At 43.7% G+C, this 17,342-nt stretch overlaps 1 protein-coding gene across 1 annotated transcript; it reads right to left on the minus strand.

Annotated features, from left to right (window-relative positions):
* Positions 1-13,433: 13,433 nt before the first annotated feature.
* On the minus strand, positions 13,434-15,843 carry GJA8 (gap junction protein alpha 8). Its single transcript, XM_077299380.1, has 2 exons — positions 14,719-15,843; positions 13,434-14,625 (listed from the first exon to the last, which is right to left on the minus strand). Exons 1-2 carry the CDS (start codon positions 15,841-15,843, stop codon positions 14,011-14,013), a joined length of 1,740 nt encoding a protein of 579 aa, XP_077155495.1. The 3' UTR covers positions 13,434-14,010.
* Positions 15,844-17,342: the final 1,499 nt, after the last annotated feature.

Here is a 17,342-nt window from a genome sequence, read left to right on the forward strand (position 1 = left end):
ACCTCTGGTTGTTATGCCGACGCACCGCTGACCCCCGATCACATAACAGGGGTCAGTGGCGCGCGTATTTCCAGCCGGATGGTTTGAAGCGCGTGTTAAATGCTGTTTTCAGAGTTTAACAGCGGCATTTAACTAGTTAATAGGCATGGGCGAATCGTGATTCCACCCGTGCCTATTGTGATCACATGTCAGCTGTTGAAAACAGCTTCTGACGTCGGACGTGCTATCCTGTCCGACGTCAGAAAGGGGTTAAAGTCTCTGTTATCTCTATATACTGTATAAATATGTTGATAACAGTGTAGACTAAAGCCCCCATACACCTTACTAATATCAGTTGAACCTGACAATATCAACAGGTTCAGTCGACTGCCAGGGCACCAGCCGACTGATGTTTCAGAGAGATGTCAATGGTGCATGTCTGATTTTTGGTTGCCAATCGTGTTGTTCTCACTGAGAAAAGCTGCGATCGAAGTGTCAGGTGTTGGCTTTCTCATAAAGAACACAGAGTCACGCAGCCAAGTGAGCACTTCTGTGTATGGATGAGGTGGCCGAGATGGTTGTCGGCCAAACGATTGGCCAAAGCATCGCTCAGTTGAAATCCATTTAATGTGTATGGCCTTCCTAAGAACAAACACTTACAGATCTTTCATGTGTAGTATCAGAATGAAGCTACTCCCCAGAACTGTGACTCAAGGTCTGTGTGCCTCTCCCGGTAATATAGGCTGCATGTGAGGTCTGTGTGTCTCTCCCAGTAATATAGGCTGGATGTGAGCTCTGTGTGCCTCTCCCGGTAATATAGGCTGGATGTGAGGTCTGTGTGTCTCTCCAGTAATATAGGCTGGATGTGAGGTCTGTGTGTCTCTCCCAGTAATATAGGCTGGATGTGAGGTCTGTGTGTCTCTCCCAGTAATATAGGCTGGATGTGAGGTCTGTGTGTCTCTCCCAGTAATATAGGCTGGATGTGAGGTCTGTGTGTCTCTCCCAGTAATATAGGCTGGATGTGAGGTCTGTGTGTCTCTCCCAGTAATATAGACTGGATGTGAGGTTTGTGTGTCTCTCCCTTTAATATAGGCTGAATGTGAGGTCTGTGTGTCTCTCCCTTTAATATAGGCTGGATGTGAGGTCTGTGTGTCTCTTCGACTAATATAGGTTGGATGTGAGATTTGTGTGTCTCTCCCAGTAATATAGGCTGGATGTGAGGTCTGTGTGTCTCTCCCTGTAATATAGACTGGATGTGAGCTGTGTGTCTCCCTGTAATATAGGCTGGATGTGAGGTATGTGTGTCTTTCCCAGTAATATAGGCTGGATGTGAGGTCTGTGTGTCTCTCCTAGTAATATAGGCTGGATGTGAGGTCTGTGTGTCTCTCCTAGTAATATAGGCTGGATGTGAGGTCTGTGTGTCTCTCCTAGTAATATAGGCTGGATGTGAGGTCTGTGTGTCTCTCCCAGTAATATAGGCTGGATGTGAGGTCTGTGTATCTCTCCCAGTAATATAGGCTGGATGTAAGGTCTGTGTGTATCTCCCAGCAATATAGGCTGGATGTGAGGTCTGTGTGTCTCTCCCAGTAATAAAGGCTGGATGTGAGGTCTGTGTGTCTCTCCCAGTAATGTAGGCTGGATGTGAGATTTGTGTGTCTCTCCCCGTAATATAGGCTGGATGTGAGGTCTGTGTGTCTCTCCCACCAATATAGGCTGGATGTGAGGTTTGTGTGTCTCTCCCTTTAATATAGGCTGGATGTGAGGTCTCTGTGTCTCTCCCAGTAATATAGGCTGGATGTGAGGTCTGTGTGTCTCTCCCAGTAATATAGGCTGGATGTGAGGTCACTGTGTCTCTACCAGTAATATAGGCTGGATGTGAGCTTTGTGTGTCTCTCCCAGTAATATAGGCTGGATGTGAGGTCTGTGTGTCTCTTCCAGTAATATAGGCTGGATGTGAGGACTGTGTCTCTCCCAGTAATATAGGTTGGATGTGGGGTCTGTGTGTCTCTTCGAGTAATATAGGTTGTATGTGAGGTCTGTGTGTCTCTCTGAGTAATATAGGTTGGATGTGAGGTCTGTGTGTTTCTTCCAGTAATATAGGTTGTATGTGAGGTCTGTGTGTCTCTCTCAGTAATATAGGTTGGATGTGAGGTATGTGTGTTTCTTCCAGTAATATAGGTTGGATGTGAGGTCTGTGTGTTTCTTCCAGTAATATAGGTTGGATGTGAGGTCTGTGTGTCTCTCTCAGTAATATAGACTGGATGTGAGGTTTGTGTGTCTCTCCCTTTAATATAGGCTGGATGTGAGGTTTGTGTGTCTCTCCCTTTAATATAGGCTGAATGTGAGGTCTGTGTGTCTCTCCCTTTAATATAGGCTGGATGTGAGGTCTGTGTGTCTCTTCGAGTAATATAGGTTGGATGTGAGATTTGTGTGTCTCTCCCAGTAATATAGGCTGGATGTGAGGTCTGTGTATCTCTCCCAGTAATATAGGCTGGATGCAAGGTCTGTGTGTATCTCCCAGCAATATAGGCTGGATGTGAGGTCTGAGTGTCTCTCCCAGTAATAAAGGCTGGATGTGAGGTCTGTGTGTCTCTCCCAGTAATGTAGGCTGGATGTGAGATTTGTGTGTCTCTCCCCGTAATATAGGCTGGATGTGAGGTCTGTGTGTCTCTCCCAGCAATATAGGCTGGATGTGAGGTTTGTGTGTCTCTCCCTTTAATATAGGCTGGATGTGATGTTTGTGTGTCTCTTCCTTAAATATAGGCTGGATGTGAGGTCTCTGTGTCTCTCCAAGTAATATAGGCTGGATGTGAGGTCTGTGTGTCTCTCCCAGTAATATAAACTGGATGTGAGGTCTGTGTGTCTCTCCCAGTAATATAGGCTGGATGTGAGGTCTGTGTGTCTCTCCCAGTAATATAGACTGGATGTGAGGCCTGTGTGTCTCGCCCAGCAATATAGGCTGGATGTGAGGTCTGCGTGTCTCTCCCAGTAATATGGGCTGGATGTGAGGTCTGCGTGTCTCTCCCAGTAATATAGGCTGGATGTGAGGTCTGTGTGTCTCTCCCAGTAATATAGACTGGATGTGAGGTTTGTGTGTCTCTCCCTTTAATATAGGCTGGATGTGGGGTCTGTGTGTCTCTCCCTTTAATATAGGCTGGATGTGAGGTCTGTGTGTCTCTTCGAGTAATATAGGTTGGATGTGAGGTCTGTGTGTCTCTCCCAGTAATATAGACTGGATGTGAGCTCTGTGTGTCTCTTCGAGTAATATAGTCTGGATGTGAGGTCTGTCTGTTTCTTCCAGTAATATAGGTTGGATGTGAGGTCTGTGTGTCTCTCCCAGTAATATAGGCTGAATGCGAGGTCTGTCTGTTTCTTCCAGTAATATAGGTTGGATGTGAGGTCTGTGTGTCTCTCCCAGTAATATAGACTGGATGTGAGCTCTGTGTGTCTCTTCGAGTAATATAGGTTGGATGTGAGGTTTGTGTCTCTCCCAGTAATATAGACTGGATGTGAGCTCTGTGTGTCTCTTCGAGTAATATAGTCTGGATGTAAGGTCTGTGTGTCTCTCCCAGTAATATAGGCTGGATGTGAGGTCTGTATGTCTCTCCCAGTAATATAGACTGGATGTGAGGTCTGTGTGTCTCTCCCTTTAATATAGGCTGGATGTGAGGTCTGTGTGTCTCTCCCAGTAATATAGGTTGGATGTGAGGTCTGTGTGTCTCTCCCAGCAATATAGGCTGGATGTGAGGTTTGTGTGTCTCTCCCTTTAATATAGGCTGGATGTGAGGTCTGTGTGTCTCTCCCTTAAATATAGGCTGGATGTGAGGTCTCTGTGTCTCTTCCAGTAATATAGGCTGGATGTGAGGTCTGTGTGTCTCTCCCAGCAATATAGGCTGGATGTGAGGTTTGTGTGTCTCTCCCTTTAATATAGGCTGGATGTGAGGTCTGTGTGTCTCTCCCTTAAATATAGGCTGGATGTGAGGTCTGTGTGTCTCTTCCAGTAATATAGGCTGGATGTGAGGACTGTGTCTCTCCCAGTAATAAAGGCTGGATGTGAGGTCTGTGTGTCTCTCCCAGTAATATAGGTTGGATGTGGGGTCTGTGTGTCTCTTCGAGTAATATAGGTTGTATGTGAGGTCTGTGTGTCTCTCTCAGTAATATAGGTTGGATGTGAGGTCTGTGTGTTTCTTCCAGTAATATAGGTTGGATGTGAGGTCTGTGTGTTTCTTCCAGTAATATAGGTTGGATGTGAGGTCTGTGTGTCTCTCCCAGTAATATAGACTGGATGTGAGGTTTGTGTGTCTCTCCCTTTAATATAGGCTGGATGTGAGGTCTGTGTGTCTCTCCCTTTAATATGGGCTGGATGTGAGGTCTGTGTGTCTCACCGAGTAATATAGGTTGGATGTGAGGTCTGTGTGTCTCTCTCAGCAATATAGACTGGATGTGATGTCTGTGTGTCTCTCCCAGTAATATAGACTGGATGTGAGCTCTGTGTGTCTGTTCGATAAATATAGACTGGGTGTGAGGTCTGTCTGTTTCTTCCAGTAATATAGGTTGGATGTGAGGTCTGTGTGTCTCTCCCAGTAATATAGACTGGATGTGAGGTTTGTGTGTCTCTCCCTTTGTCAGGACTCTGAACATTTTTTACCTTTTGTGCATTACTGCCCTTTCCCAAGATGGCGTCTTTGGTCTCATGTTCACTGTGTCTTCCTGCTATAAAACTCCACCCCAGCCTTCATTCTGTGCTAGAGTATTCTGCCTTGCATCCAGCTCCTGGCCTCTGATTACTCCCTGGCTATATACCTGCTCCTGTGAACCTGTGTGGTGATCCTGCTACTCTGCTCTGAGTTCCTGCTGCATACACAAGTTTCCAGTAATCCTCCTTCATCTGCTGTTCGTGTTTACTTCCATCTGCATTTGCTGGACATGTAAGCTGTTTCTGCTTTGCAATAACCTGAGAATATTAACCGGGCCTCCCTGGTTGAGCTAAGATATGATTTGTACTGCCTAATAAGCATATCTATCTGTGCCTGGACTAAGACAAGGATTTATTCGTGTCAAGTATCCTCAAGAATAACTGTGCTTCATAGACTTTCTGCTTGATTGCATTTTCCTCTGAAGTTTCCTATAGACTGCTAAGCTGCGTTTATTATTTGCACCAAGTGTTGTGGACTTGAGTTTCTCTCTGCACCTGTTTGAATCACCATGTGATAATATAGACTTTACCACTTATAAAACTGTGCCCTGTAGTTGTCTTGTTCCACGCAAAGAGTCTCCTGAGTTATCCCCTATAATTATTACACCCTTTAATATAGGCTGGATGTGAGGTATTTGTGTCTCTCCAAGTAATATAGGTTGGATGTGAGGACTGTGTGTTTCTTCCAGTAATATAGGTTGTATGCGAGGTCTGTGTGTTTCTCACAGTAATATAGGCTGGACGTGAGGTCTGTTTGTTTCTTCCAGTAATGTAGACTCGATGTGAGGCCTGTTTGTTTCTTCCAGTAATATTGACTGGATGTGAGGTCTGTGTGTCTCTCCCAGTAATATAGGCTGGATGTGAGGTCTGTGTGTATCTCCCAGTAATATAGGCTGGATGTGAGGTCTGTGTGTTTCTCCCAGTAATATAGACTGGATGTGAGGTCTGTGTGTCTCTCCCAGTAATATAGACTGGATGTGAGGTATGTGTGTGTCTTCCAGTAATATAGACTGGATGTGAGCTCTGTGTGTCTCTCCCAGTAATATAGGCTGGATGTGAGCTGTGTGTGTCTCTCCCAGTAATGTAGGCTGGATGTGAGCTGTGTGTGTCTCTCCCAGTAATATAGACTGGATGTGAGCTCTGTGTGTCTCTTCGAGTAATATAGTCTGGATGTAAGGTCTGTGTGTCTCTCCCAGTAATATAGGCTGGATGTGAGGTCTGTATGTCTCTCCCAGTAATATAGACTGGATGTGAGGTCTGTGTGTCTCTCCCTTTAATATAGGCTGGATGTGAGGTCTGTGTGTCTCTCCCAGTAATATAGGTTGGATGTGAGGTCTGTGTGTCTCTCCCAGCAATATAGGCTGGATGTGAGGTTTGTGTGTCTCTCCCTTTAATATAGGCTGGATGTGAGGTCTGTGTGTCTCTCCCTTAAATATAGGCTGGATGTGAGGTCTCTGTGTCTCTTCCAGTAATATAGGCTGGATGTGAGGTCTGTGTGTCTCTCCCAGCAATATAGGCTGGATGTGAGGTTTGTGTGTCTCTCCCTTTAATATAGGCTGGATGTGAGGTCTGTGTGTCTCTCCCTTAAATATAGGCTGGATGTGAGGTCTGTGTGTCTCTTCCAGTAATATAGGCTGGATGTGAGGACTGTGTCTCTCCCAGTAATAAAGGCTGGATGTGAGGTCTGTGTGTCTCTCCCAGTAATATAGGTTGGATGTGGGGTCTGTGTGTCTCTTCGAGTAATATAGGTTGTATGTGAGGTCTGTGTGTCTCTCTCAGTAATATAGGTTGGATGTGAGGTCTGTGTGTTTCTTCCAGTAATATAGGTTGGATGTGAGGTCTGTGTGTTTCTTCCAGTAATATAGGTTGGATGTGAGGTCTGTGTGTCTCTCCCAGTAATATAGACTGGATGTGAGGTTTGTGTGTCTCTCCCTTTAATATAGGCTGGATGTGAGGTCTGTGTGTCTCTCCCTTTAATATGGGCTGGATGTGAGGTCTGTGTGTCTCACCGAGTAATATAGGTTGGATGTGAGGTCTGTGTGTCTCTCTCAGCAATATAGACTGGATGTGATGTCTGTGTGTCTCTCCCAGTAATATAGACTGGATGTGAGCTCTGTGTGTCTGTTCGATAAATATAGACTGGGTGTGAGGTCTGTCTGTTTCTTCCAGTAATATAGGTTGGATGTGAGGTCTGTGTGTCTCTCCCAGTAATATAGACTGGATGTGAGGTTTGTGTGTCTCTCCCTTTGTCAGGACTCTGAACATTTTTTACCTTTTGTGCATTACTGCCCTTTCCCAAGATGGCGTCTTTGGTCTCATGTTCACTGTGTCTTCCTGCTATAAAACTCCACCCCAGCCTTCATTCTGTGCTAGAGTATTCTGCCTTGCATCCAGCTCCTGGCCTCTGATTACTCCCTGGCTATATACCTGCTCCTGTGAACCTGTGTGGTGATCCTGCTACTCTGCTCTGAGTTCCTGCTGCATACACAAGTTTCCAGTAATCCTCCTTCATCTGCTGTTCGTGTTTACTTCCATCTGCATTTGCTGGACATGTAAGCTGTTTCTGCTTTGCAATAACCTGAGAATATTAACCGGGCCTCCCTGGTTGAGCTAAGATATGATTTGTACTGCCTAATAAGCATATCTATCTGTGCCTGGACTAAGACAAGGATTTATTCGTGTCAAGTATCCTCAAGAATAACTGTGCTTCATAGACTTTCTGCTTGATTGCATTTTCCTCTGAAGTTTCCTATAGACTGCTAAGCTGCGTTTATTATTTGCACCAAGTGTTGTGGACTTGAGTTTCTCTCTGCACCTGTTTGAATCACCATGTGATAATATAGACTTTACCACTTATAAAACTGTGCCCTGTAGTTGTCTTGTTCCACGCAAAGAGTCTCCTGAGTTATCCCCTATAATTATTACACCCTTTAATATAGGCTGGATGTGAGGTATTTGTGTCTCTCCAAGTAATATAGGTTGGATGTGAGGACTGTGTGTTTCTTCCAGTAATATAGGTTGTATGCGAGGTCTGTGTGTTTCTCACAGTAATATAGGCTGGACGTGAGGTCTGTTTGTTTCTTCCAGTAATGTAGACTCGATGTGAGGCCTGTTTGTTTCTTCCAGTAATATTGACTGGATGTGAGGTCTGTGTGTCTCTCCCAGTAATATAGGCTGGATGTGAGGTCTGTGTGTATCTCCCAGTAATATAGGCTGGATGTGAGGTCTGTGTGTTTCTCCCAGTAATATAGACTGGATGTGAGGTCTGTGTGTCTCTCCCAGTAATATAGACTGGATGTGAGGTATGTGTGTGTCTTCCAGTAATATAGACTGGATGTGAGCTCTGTGTGTCTCTCCCAGTAATATAGGCTGGATGTGAGCTGTGTGTGTCTCTCCCAGTAATGTAGGCTGGATGTGAGCTCTGTGTGTCTCTCCCTTTAATATAGACTGGATGTGAGGTCTGTGTGTCTCCCAGTAATATAGACTGGATGTGAGGTCTGTGTGTCTCTCCCAGTAATATAGGCTGGATGTGAGGTCTGTGTGTCTCTCCCAGTAATATAGGCTGGATGTGAGCTCTGTGTGTATCTCCCAGTAATATAGGCTGGATGTGAGGTCTGTGTGTCTCTACCAGTAATATAGGCTGGATGTGAGGTCTGTGTGTATCTCCCAGTAATATAGGCTGGATGTGAGACCTGTGTGTATCTCCCAGTAATATAGGCTGGATGTGAGATCTGTGTGTCTCTCCCAGTAATGTAAGCTGGATGTGAGGTATGTGTGTCTCTCCCAGTAATATAGGCTGGATGTGAGCTGTGTGTGTCTCTCCCAGTAATGTAGGCTGGATGTGAGCTCTGTGTGTCTCTCCCTTTAATATAGACTGGATGTGAGGTCTGTGTGTCTCCCAGTAATATAGACTGGATGTGAGGTCTGTGTGTCTCTCCCAGTAATATAGGCTGGATGTGAGGTCTGTGTGTCTCTCCCAGTAATATAGGCTGGATGTGAGGTCTGTGTGTATCTCCCAGTAATATAGGCTGGATGTGAGGTCTGTGTGTCTCTACCAGTAATATAGGCTGGATGTGAGGTCTGTGTGTATCTCCCAGTAATATAGGCTGGATGTGAGACCTGTGTGTATCTCCCAGTAATATAGGCTGGATGTGAGATCTGTGTGTCTCTCCCAGTAATGTAAGCTGGATGTGAGGTCTGTGTGTTTCTCCCAGTAATATAGACTGGATATGAGGTCTGTGTGTCTCTCCCTGTAATATAGGCTGGATGTGAGGTCTCTGTGTCTCTCCCAGTAATATAGGCTGGATGTGAGGTCTGTGTGTATCTCCCGGTAATATAGGCTGGATGTGAGACCTGTGTGTCTCTCCCAGTAATATAGGCCGGATGTGAGATCTGTGTGTCTCTCCCAGTAATATAGGCTGGATATGAGGTCTGTGTGTCTCTCCCAGTAATATAGACTGGATGGGAGGTCTGTGTGTCTCTCCCAGTAATATAGGATGGATGTGAGCTCTGTGTGTCTCTCCCAGTAATATAGACTGGATGGGAGGTCTGTGTGTCTCTTCCAGTAATATAGGCTGGATGTGAGGTCTGTGTGTCTCTCCCAGTAATATAGGCTGGATGTGAGGACTGTGTGTTTCTCCCAGTAATATAGGCTGGATGTGAGGTCTGTGTGTCTCTCCCAGTAATATAGGCTGGATGTGAGATCTGTGTGTCTCTCCCAGTAATATAGACTGGATGTGAGGTCTGTGTGTCTCTCCCAGTAATATAGACTGGATGTGAGGTCTGTTTGTTTCTTCCAGTAATATAGGCTGGATGTGAGGTCTGTGTGTCTCTCCCAGTAATATAGGCTGGATGTGAGATCTGTGTGTCTCTCCCAGTAATATAGACTGGATGTGAGGTCTGTGTGTCTCTCCCAGTAATATAGACTGGATGTGAGGTCTGTGTGTTTCTTCCAGTAATATAGGCTGGATGTGAGGTCTGTGTGTCTGTCCCAGTAATATAGACTGGATGTGAGGTCTGTGTGTTTCTTCCAGTAATATAGACTGGATGTGAGGTTTTTTTGTCTCTCCCAGTAATATAAGCTGGATATGAGGTCTGTGTGTCTCTCAATTTTATCTCCCACACACCATCGCCATCAGCTGTAAAGTCCCCCGTAGACATTAGACTAATGTCGGCTGAACCCACTGATATCAACAGGTTCAGCCAACTTTCTTATGTGTATTGAGGCCCTGGAAAATTGATTGTTGGTGTAAATATTGATCCAGCATGTCCAAATTCAGTCTTCCAAATGTATTGCGTACCAGAGATAAGCTGCCGTCTAACATGTTTGTTGATGGATCTCTCAAAAAGAACTCCATCCAATCGAGAGCTCTTGTGTTTGGAAGACCTAGTTGACATGGCTGCTGTCCGAATGATTGGCCAAACCATCATTTAGTCGATAGCCATCTAATGTGTTTGGCGGCCTTAAATCTGCAGCAAAAATAAAATTCCTCGGCATGGTCAACAAGGACAGTTAATGCCCCCATACACATTAGGAGAAAGTTGGTTGAACTCGCCGATTTCAATGAGATCTGGAGGCCGCTCAACCTCTGTCTGACAGATAAATTCGGGGAAGACAAGGATTGAGCAGTTGGAACTCCAATATCTGATCTTTTCACTTTAAGTGTTGGGGAAGTTTTACTGATCCATGTGACAATAAACTCTAAAAGTGTTGGGAAATAAGGTTTCTGAAGTTAGTAAATATGGTGTTAAAGTGGTTGTCTCAAGAAGAGAACCTTTTTCCAAATGCCATATGATGGTTTCGGAAAAACTGGAATATCAATTCATGTAACTTTGACTTGGCGCATCCATTCATTACAAGGACAGGCATTCATATTCATGTATACCTACAATGAGCTCACACAAGCTGCTCTCATCTCATACTTTTATTGTTTAGCCACAGGATATGTCACACATGTGTAGTAGATGTTGGTCCCATCAATGGAACCACATCTATATCGAGAACAGGGCCTTGACATGCGCTGCTCTTCATGGAGAGGTGGTCGGAAGTCCCATACAAATGAACCATCTCTAAACTGATAACAACGTGCGTCAGGGCCCAAATCTTGAGATTGATCCGGGTCCCACTAGGGGACTCGCATCTGCTATACATTTATGGAATATCCTGTCAGCATGGCATAACTGTATGGGATGGGAATAAACCATTAATTGCACAAAAACAAATTCAGACATACAAAAGCAAATTTATATCCTAATGGAAAAAACAATAAAACAATATTACTAATAAATACAAAAGAAATACTATAAATACCATATATTAATACAAACTATTTGCATAAATATTTATAAATATATTGCTTTTCGGTGTTTTTTTTCTGAAAAAAAATGCATTTGTCATTTACTCACCTGAGTAAAAAGCTCACAGCCGTCCACATGAAAGGACGAGATTATCGACCAGGAGAAGCATCGAGACAATGGAAAACAGAGAATTTTGGAAAGATTAGCGATATAAATAGTCACATGGAACGTGGTGTCTATAAAAAGGCTAAAGTACCAAGAAAAGTTTTACATCTCAAAGCTACAGCTGAATATTTGACCAACACAATGCTGTAAAAAACATCTATATTGTCTGGGGTCTACCGGCCGGTAGGTGTCTACCCTCTTAGTACATAGTATTGTGGCTTAGTCAGTCAATATTCCCCTTATTTGTTCCAGTTTTCCCCCATTTGCCAAGACTGGGAGCTGACCCAAGATCTCTAATATAGAGGAGCCAGAGTCACATTTTCAATTATATGGTAAGAAAATTAATTCAAGCTTTGAAGATGGCGCTTTGAAAGATTTGTCCAACCCATGCAGAACAACAGTCAAGTTTTGTTCAACCCATGCAGAACAATGTGGAAAAAAAGGTAAAAAAAAGTCTAATATAATAAATTACATTTTTTTTCCTTCTCCCCATTTGTCTCCTTAATTTACTTAAATTTTTAATGCATTATGCCTCTTGTTTTATTGCAAAATGTTTGGTCTATTTTTTTCACATTTGAAGCACAAGAGCGTCACGATCTATTCAAATGTTCTGATCTTCTAAATTGAATTCAATATATATTTTTAATCCCCTTTTGTGAAGATTTTAAAATAATCAATTCGTTTTAATGTTTTGTGATACTTTTTTTTTTTTCCTATTTCTAATTCTACAGTGGACTTTTGGTAAACTGTCAAGTCGGCCTTAAGCCTGTCCCAAATAATTAAAAAAATACAATAAAAAAAATACCAAACTCTATCTAAAAGTCTAAACAAAAATAAAAAAAAATCAAACCTAATCTTAAAAAGTATATTAAAAATATCAAAAACCTATCGAAAAATATAAAACAAAATAAAAATATCAAACCCTCTATAAATGTATCAAAAAAAGTAATATCGTCACAATAACTTGTTTTTTTTTATCTGCACTAATTCCTTTGTTGGAATTTTCTGTTCAAAAAGACAAAAGTAGAAGGTTTGTAAGTAACCTATCGAAATGATTTTAAAGTGTGATTTATATCAAATTTATCTGCCTCTGCCTTTTCTATGTTTTTTCTTCCTTTTGTGCTGCGTAACACTGACATTTGAACACTACTGGAAGTTAAATCAGGAATCCCGGGAGGAAAATTACAGCCACTGGTAAGAAAAAAAACATTGGTGACTATTAGGGCTGACCCACACGTCCAGATAATTCCGGTACCGGAATAAATCGGTACCGGAGTTATCCGTGTCCGTGTGCCTGGGAACTCACGGAGGCCATACCTGCGGCACACGTGTGCCGCCCGTATGGCGAGTGGGTACCACACGGAGCGTGTGGTACCCACTCTGCATGGTGCTGAAGCTGCGATTCATATGTTCCCTGTAGCAACGTTTGCTGCAGGGAAAATATGAAGAATAGTGTTTAAAATAAAGATCCATGTGTCCGCCGCCCCCCCACCCCCTGTGCGCCCCCCCGCTGGTCAGAAAATACTCACCCGGATCCCCCGTCGGCAGTCGCTCCTTCCTGGTCTGGCCGCGGCTTACTGTATGCGGTCACGTGGGGCCGCTCATTTACACTCATGAATAGGCGGCTCCGCCCCTATTGGAGGTGGAGCCACATATTCATGAGTGTAATCGGCCGCATACAGTAGAGAAGCCGCGGCCAGACCAGGAAGGAGCGACTGCCGACGGGGGATCCGGGTGAGTATTTTCCGACCAGCGGGGGGGCGCACAGGGGGTGGGAGGGCGGCGGACACATGGATCTTTATTTTAAACACTATCATTCATATTTTCTCTATAGCAAACGCTGCTACAGGGAACATATGAATGGCGGCTTCAGCACCATGTGGGGGGGACAGCGCTTACTGTAGCGCTGTCTCCGGCACGCCACACGGACCCCAGACGGAGAATGTCCGTGTGAGGTCCGTGTTTTACACGGACCCATTGACTCTATTGGGTCCGTGTAATCCGTGCGCTCCCACGAACACTGACATGTCTCCGTGTTTGGCACACAGAGACACGGTCCGCACACGGTCCGCACAAAATCAATGACATCTGAACAGATGCATTGATTTTTATGGGTCTACGTGTGTCAGTGTCTCCGGTACGGGAGGAAACTGTCACCTCACGTACCGGAGCCACTGACGTGTGAAACCGGCCTAACCGAAACATTACGAAATAGAAAAAAAATGATCTGGTCACGCAGAAGAAGTGGGATTATAATAGTAAAATGGAGAAGTATGTGGTTTTTTTGTGAGCAGTAACCAGTTTCTAAGGATCTAAAATTTGAAAAAAAGGTTAAAATTATAATTTTTTATCATTTTAAATTACGTTTTCTAGTAGTAACATTATATTCTTTTGAATTATTAGAATTTTATTTTTTTATGTTGAAATGATAAAAATATTTTGTTAGAGATTTCTTTTAGGTTTTTAATTAATTATTCAGTTACAATGTAAGTGCGTATGTTATATTTTTTTTGCATTTTTCCAGGTATCAATTTATGACTGAGGTATATGCTATGCAAGTTTTTCTGGATCGATATTTATGGATGCTAATAGACTAAAAGCATATATTTTTCCTTAAATTTAACTCTTAATTCTCGCCAACTTTAAAGGGAAAATACTTGGCATTCATTTAACTCACAAAAACTAGAACAATGTAATTTTTCTAAAAAAAAATTAAAAAAGTGAAAACATACGATGCAGCATATCCCCGGTAGCACTTTTCTGTACATCATCCATTCTGTCTTCTTAAACCTGTGGCACCTCAGAATCCAAATCGAGTTGACTGTTTGGCATACATTGCACTATTTTGCGTTACTAGTTTCATGGCTTTCCTTTCATACGGCTAAATCATCGGAGCGAGCCCGGCTACTTGCCTTACTTAACCTGCTCAGGGATCTAGAATCAGGAATTAACTCGAAACTTAATAAAGGCAGTTCAGGGACCGGAGGTTCTGCTTCATAATCATCTGGATTCTCCGACAAAGGTTCAGGGAACCCTTGTCCTAGAGGGAGGTGTTCAGATCTGGAATTATCTGAAAGTGCTCTAGACGGTGCACGTTCATATGGTGCCTGGTCAAAACTGGTTGGATTGTTTTCATCTAAGACTTGTTCTGAAGTTACTGTGGAAGGAATATTTTCTAGTGGTGGATCAAAGACAGAAGGGGTTGCTTGTGAAGGGGTTTGCTCAGCGGAGGCATGATCTGAAGCAGCCCGAGATAAAGCGCGGTATGAAGGTGCACACTCGAAAGGGTCATGGTCAGAAGCTGCTCGGGATACAGCCCTTTCTGAGGAAGTGCGCTCAAATGGGGCATTTTCAGATGTTGCTCGAGATGGGACTCTCTCTGAAGTTGCATGTTCAGAAGTTGCTCGAGATAGAGCACGCTCCGAGGGTGCTTGCTCAGAAGAGGTATTCTCGGAATTAGCTCGGGAAATAGCTCGCTCTGAGAGTGCCTGCTCTGAAGGTGCTCTTTTGGAGATCATATTGTTGGAAGGTAATTTTATAAGGGAATGAAAAGCACGTTCAGAAAGTGCACGCGATGGTGCCCTTTCAGAAAGTGCACGCTCAGAGGGGGCACGCACCGAAGGGGCTCTCACTGAAAGGGCTCGCTCTGAAGGTGCTTGTTCTAGAGTTTCAGCACCTTGAACTTTAACCATCTCTTGTTCTTCAGCTTGACGGTACGAGGGTAGAGTTTCATCGTAGGTCTTCGACATGTCTTCCAGGAGGCCTGTGCTGCTTTTTTCATAATTATTAAAGTGAGATGGAAGAGGGCTAGCTTCTAATCCAACCTCGGTCATAGGGTAGAAATGGGAGACAGCCTTTTCTTCTTCCAGTAACTTATACCCTTTAGATTTTGGAATTGAGGAAATCGCAATGGAGTGCAATGGTTTCTGGGAAACTTCTCCAAGCAGTGAATTTGTTTGGTGATCTGTACTCCTCCGAAAAGCAAAGCGAATCTTTTTCCATCCAAGATGACTGATCTCCACCACATTCAGAAAGAGTGAGACTGCAGCTACTGCTAACATGAACATAATAAATACAGTTTTCTCAGTAGGCCTGGAGACAAAACAGTCTACGATGTTTGGGCAAGGCCAACGACTGCAACGGTATAGGGGAAGGATCCTAAAACCATACAGGAAATATTGTCCTACCACAAAGCCCACCTCAAAAATTGTTTTGAAGATAATGTGACAGATGTAGGTTCTTAGGAGAGTTCCTTCCAAGCGAAACTTCTTAGTCCCTTTGGTACTGGTTTCCTTGGTGGTCCTAATGCTCCCTTGATCGGGAGCAAGCGGCAACCTTTCTTCATTAATTTCCTGCTGCCGACTCATTTCTGCTTCCTCTCTCTCCTTTCTTTTCTCTTCCATGCGAACGTGATGCACAGCGTGCCCCACGTACACCAGGGACGGTGTGGAGACAAAGATGATCTGAAGGACCCACAGTCTGATGTGAGACAAAGGGAAAGCCTCATCATAGCAGACATTCTCGCAACCAGGCTGCTGAGTGTTGCACACAAAATCAGATTGTTCATCCCCCCATACGAACTCAGCAGCAGTTCCCAAGATGAGGATCCGGAAAATGAACAGAACAGTCAGCCAGACCCTGCCAATAACGGTGGAGTGCTCATTCACCTCTTCTAAAATATTCCCTAAGAAACTCCAGTCTCCCATTATCTACAGCCTGTAAAAAAAATGGACAAACATTAGTAAATTCACAAATAAAGCTGTAGATAAAATAATAAAAAAAGCAATCTAACAGAAGTAGAATAATTATATATTTATGCCAATGATAATACATTCATATTTTATGCTAAATTGTTTAAAGTTGGCTACAAAAAAGTACATACTTTAATAATGTCGTATCCGTGATCTCAGATCTCAGATCATGAAATCCTCAGATCTGGAGTTCTCCTAAACTGGACTTCCTACACCATATGGATTTACGGATCAGTAGGACCCAGAATATGAATAGATAAACATAGGTACAGTAGGAGCATCTGAAAAAGACGTACTATCATTAGTATTATCAAATGTAGTATTATAATTATTAACTTCTGCCTCAATATTACTGCTGCCACTTGCAATTAATAATAACCCACAAACAAAACATTAAGTAAAATATGTGACATATGTTATGATCTGGTGACCTTGGAGCCACATGAAACTTTCTCTGGAGTCGGTGGAACCTGTACTGACGGCAAATCCTGAACTAACACCGCAACTAGAAGTAGCCGTGGGGTGTGCCTAACATACCCTAGACACCTCGACACAGCCGGAGGACTAAATACCCCTATAGATGGAAATAGGAATGCTACCTTGCCTCAGAGCAGACCCCCAAAGGATAGGCAGCCCCCCACGAATAATGACTGTGAGTAGGAGAAGAATAGACACACGCAGGTAGAAAACAGGATTTAGCAAAAGAGGCCACTCTAGCTAAATAGGAAAGGATAGGACAGATTACTAGGAGGTCAGTATTAAAACCCTTCCAAAAATATCCACAGCAGATAATACAAAAAGTTCCACAATCTAACTAAAGACATGGAATGTATATCTGCCACTCCCTAGAATCCAACAAGACTGAGAAAATACTGACACAATCTAAGCTGGACAAGAAAACACAAAGAATAGCACTGAATTGTGAAGCACATAGCATGTGTGCCACAGGAAAACAAAAACAGACACTTATCTTTGCTGATTTGGCAGAAAGGCAGGAGGAACCAAGCAGAGGTCCAACACCTCCCAACAACAATTGACAACTGGCAAGGACTAATGAATCCTGCACGCCTAAATACCCCAGTAAGAACTGCAATCAGCAGATACACCTGACCAGGACTGCAACTCAGGGGCAACTGCATTGCCACCTACAACCACCGGAGGGAGCCCAAAAGCAGAATTCACAACAGTACCCCCCCCTTGAGGAGGGGTCACCGAACCAGAGCCCCCAGGCCGATCAGGACGAGCTAGATGAAAAGCATGAACCAAATCAGCAGCATGAACATCAGAAGCAAAAACCCAAGAATTATCCTCCTGGCCATAACCCTTCCATTTGACAAGGTACTGAAGCCTCCGCCTCAAAAAACGAGAATCCAAAATCTTCTCAACCACATACTCCAACTCCCCATCAACCAACACAGGGGCCGGAGGATCAACAGAGGGAACAACGGGCACCA

Source organism: Ranitomeya variabilis, chromosome 3 (assembly GCF_051348905.1).
Source record: "Ranitomeya variabilis isolate aRanVar5 chromosome 3, aRanVar5.hap1, whole genome shotgun sequence".
Taxonomy (NCBI): Eukaryota; Metazoa; Chordata; class Amphibia; order Anura; family Dendrobatidae; genus Ranitomeya; species Ranitomeya variabilis.

Coding starts and splice junctions, on each gene's coding strand:
- GJA8 (XM_077299380.1), bottom strand. CDS start 15,843: ATGGGAGACTGGAGTTTCTTAGGGAATATTTTAGAAGAGGTGAATGAG. Junction 14,626..14,718: donor AGCGTGCACTTTCTGAAAGG/GCACCATCGCGT, acceptor CCTTCAGAGCAG/GCACTCTCAGAGCGAGCTAT.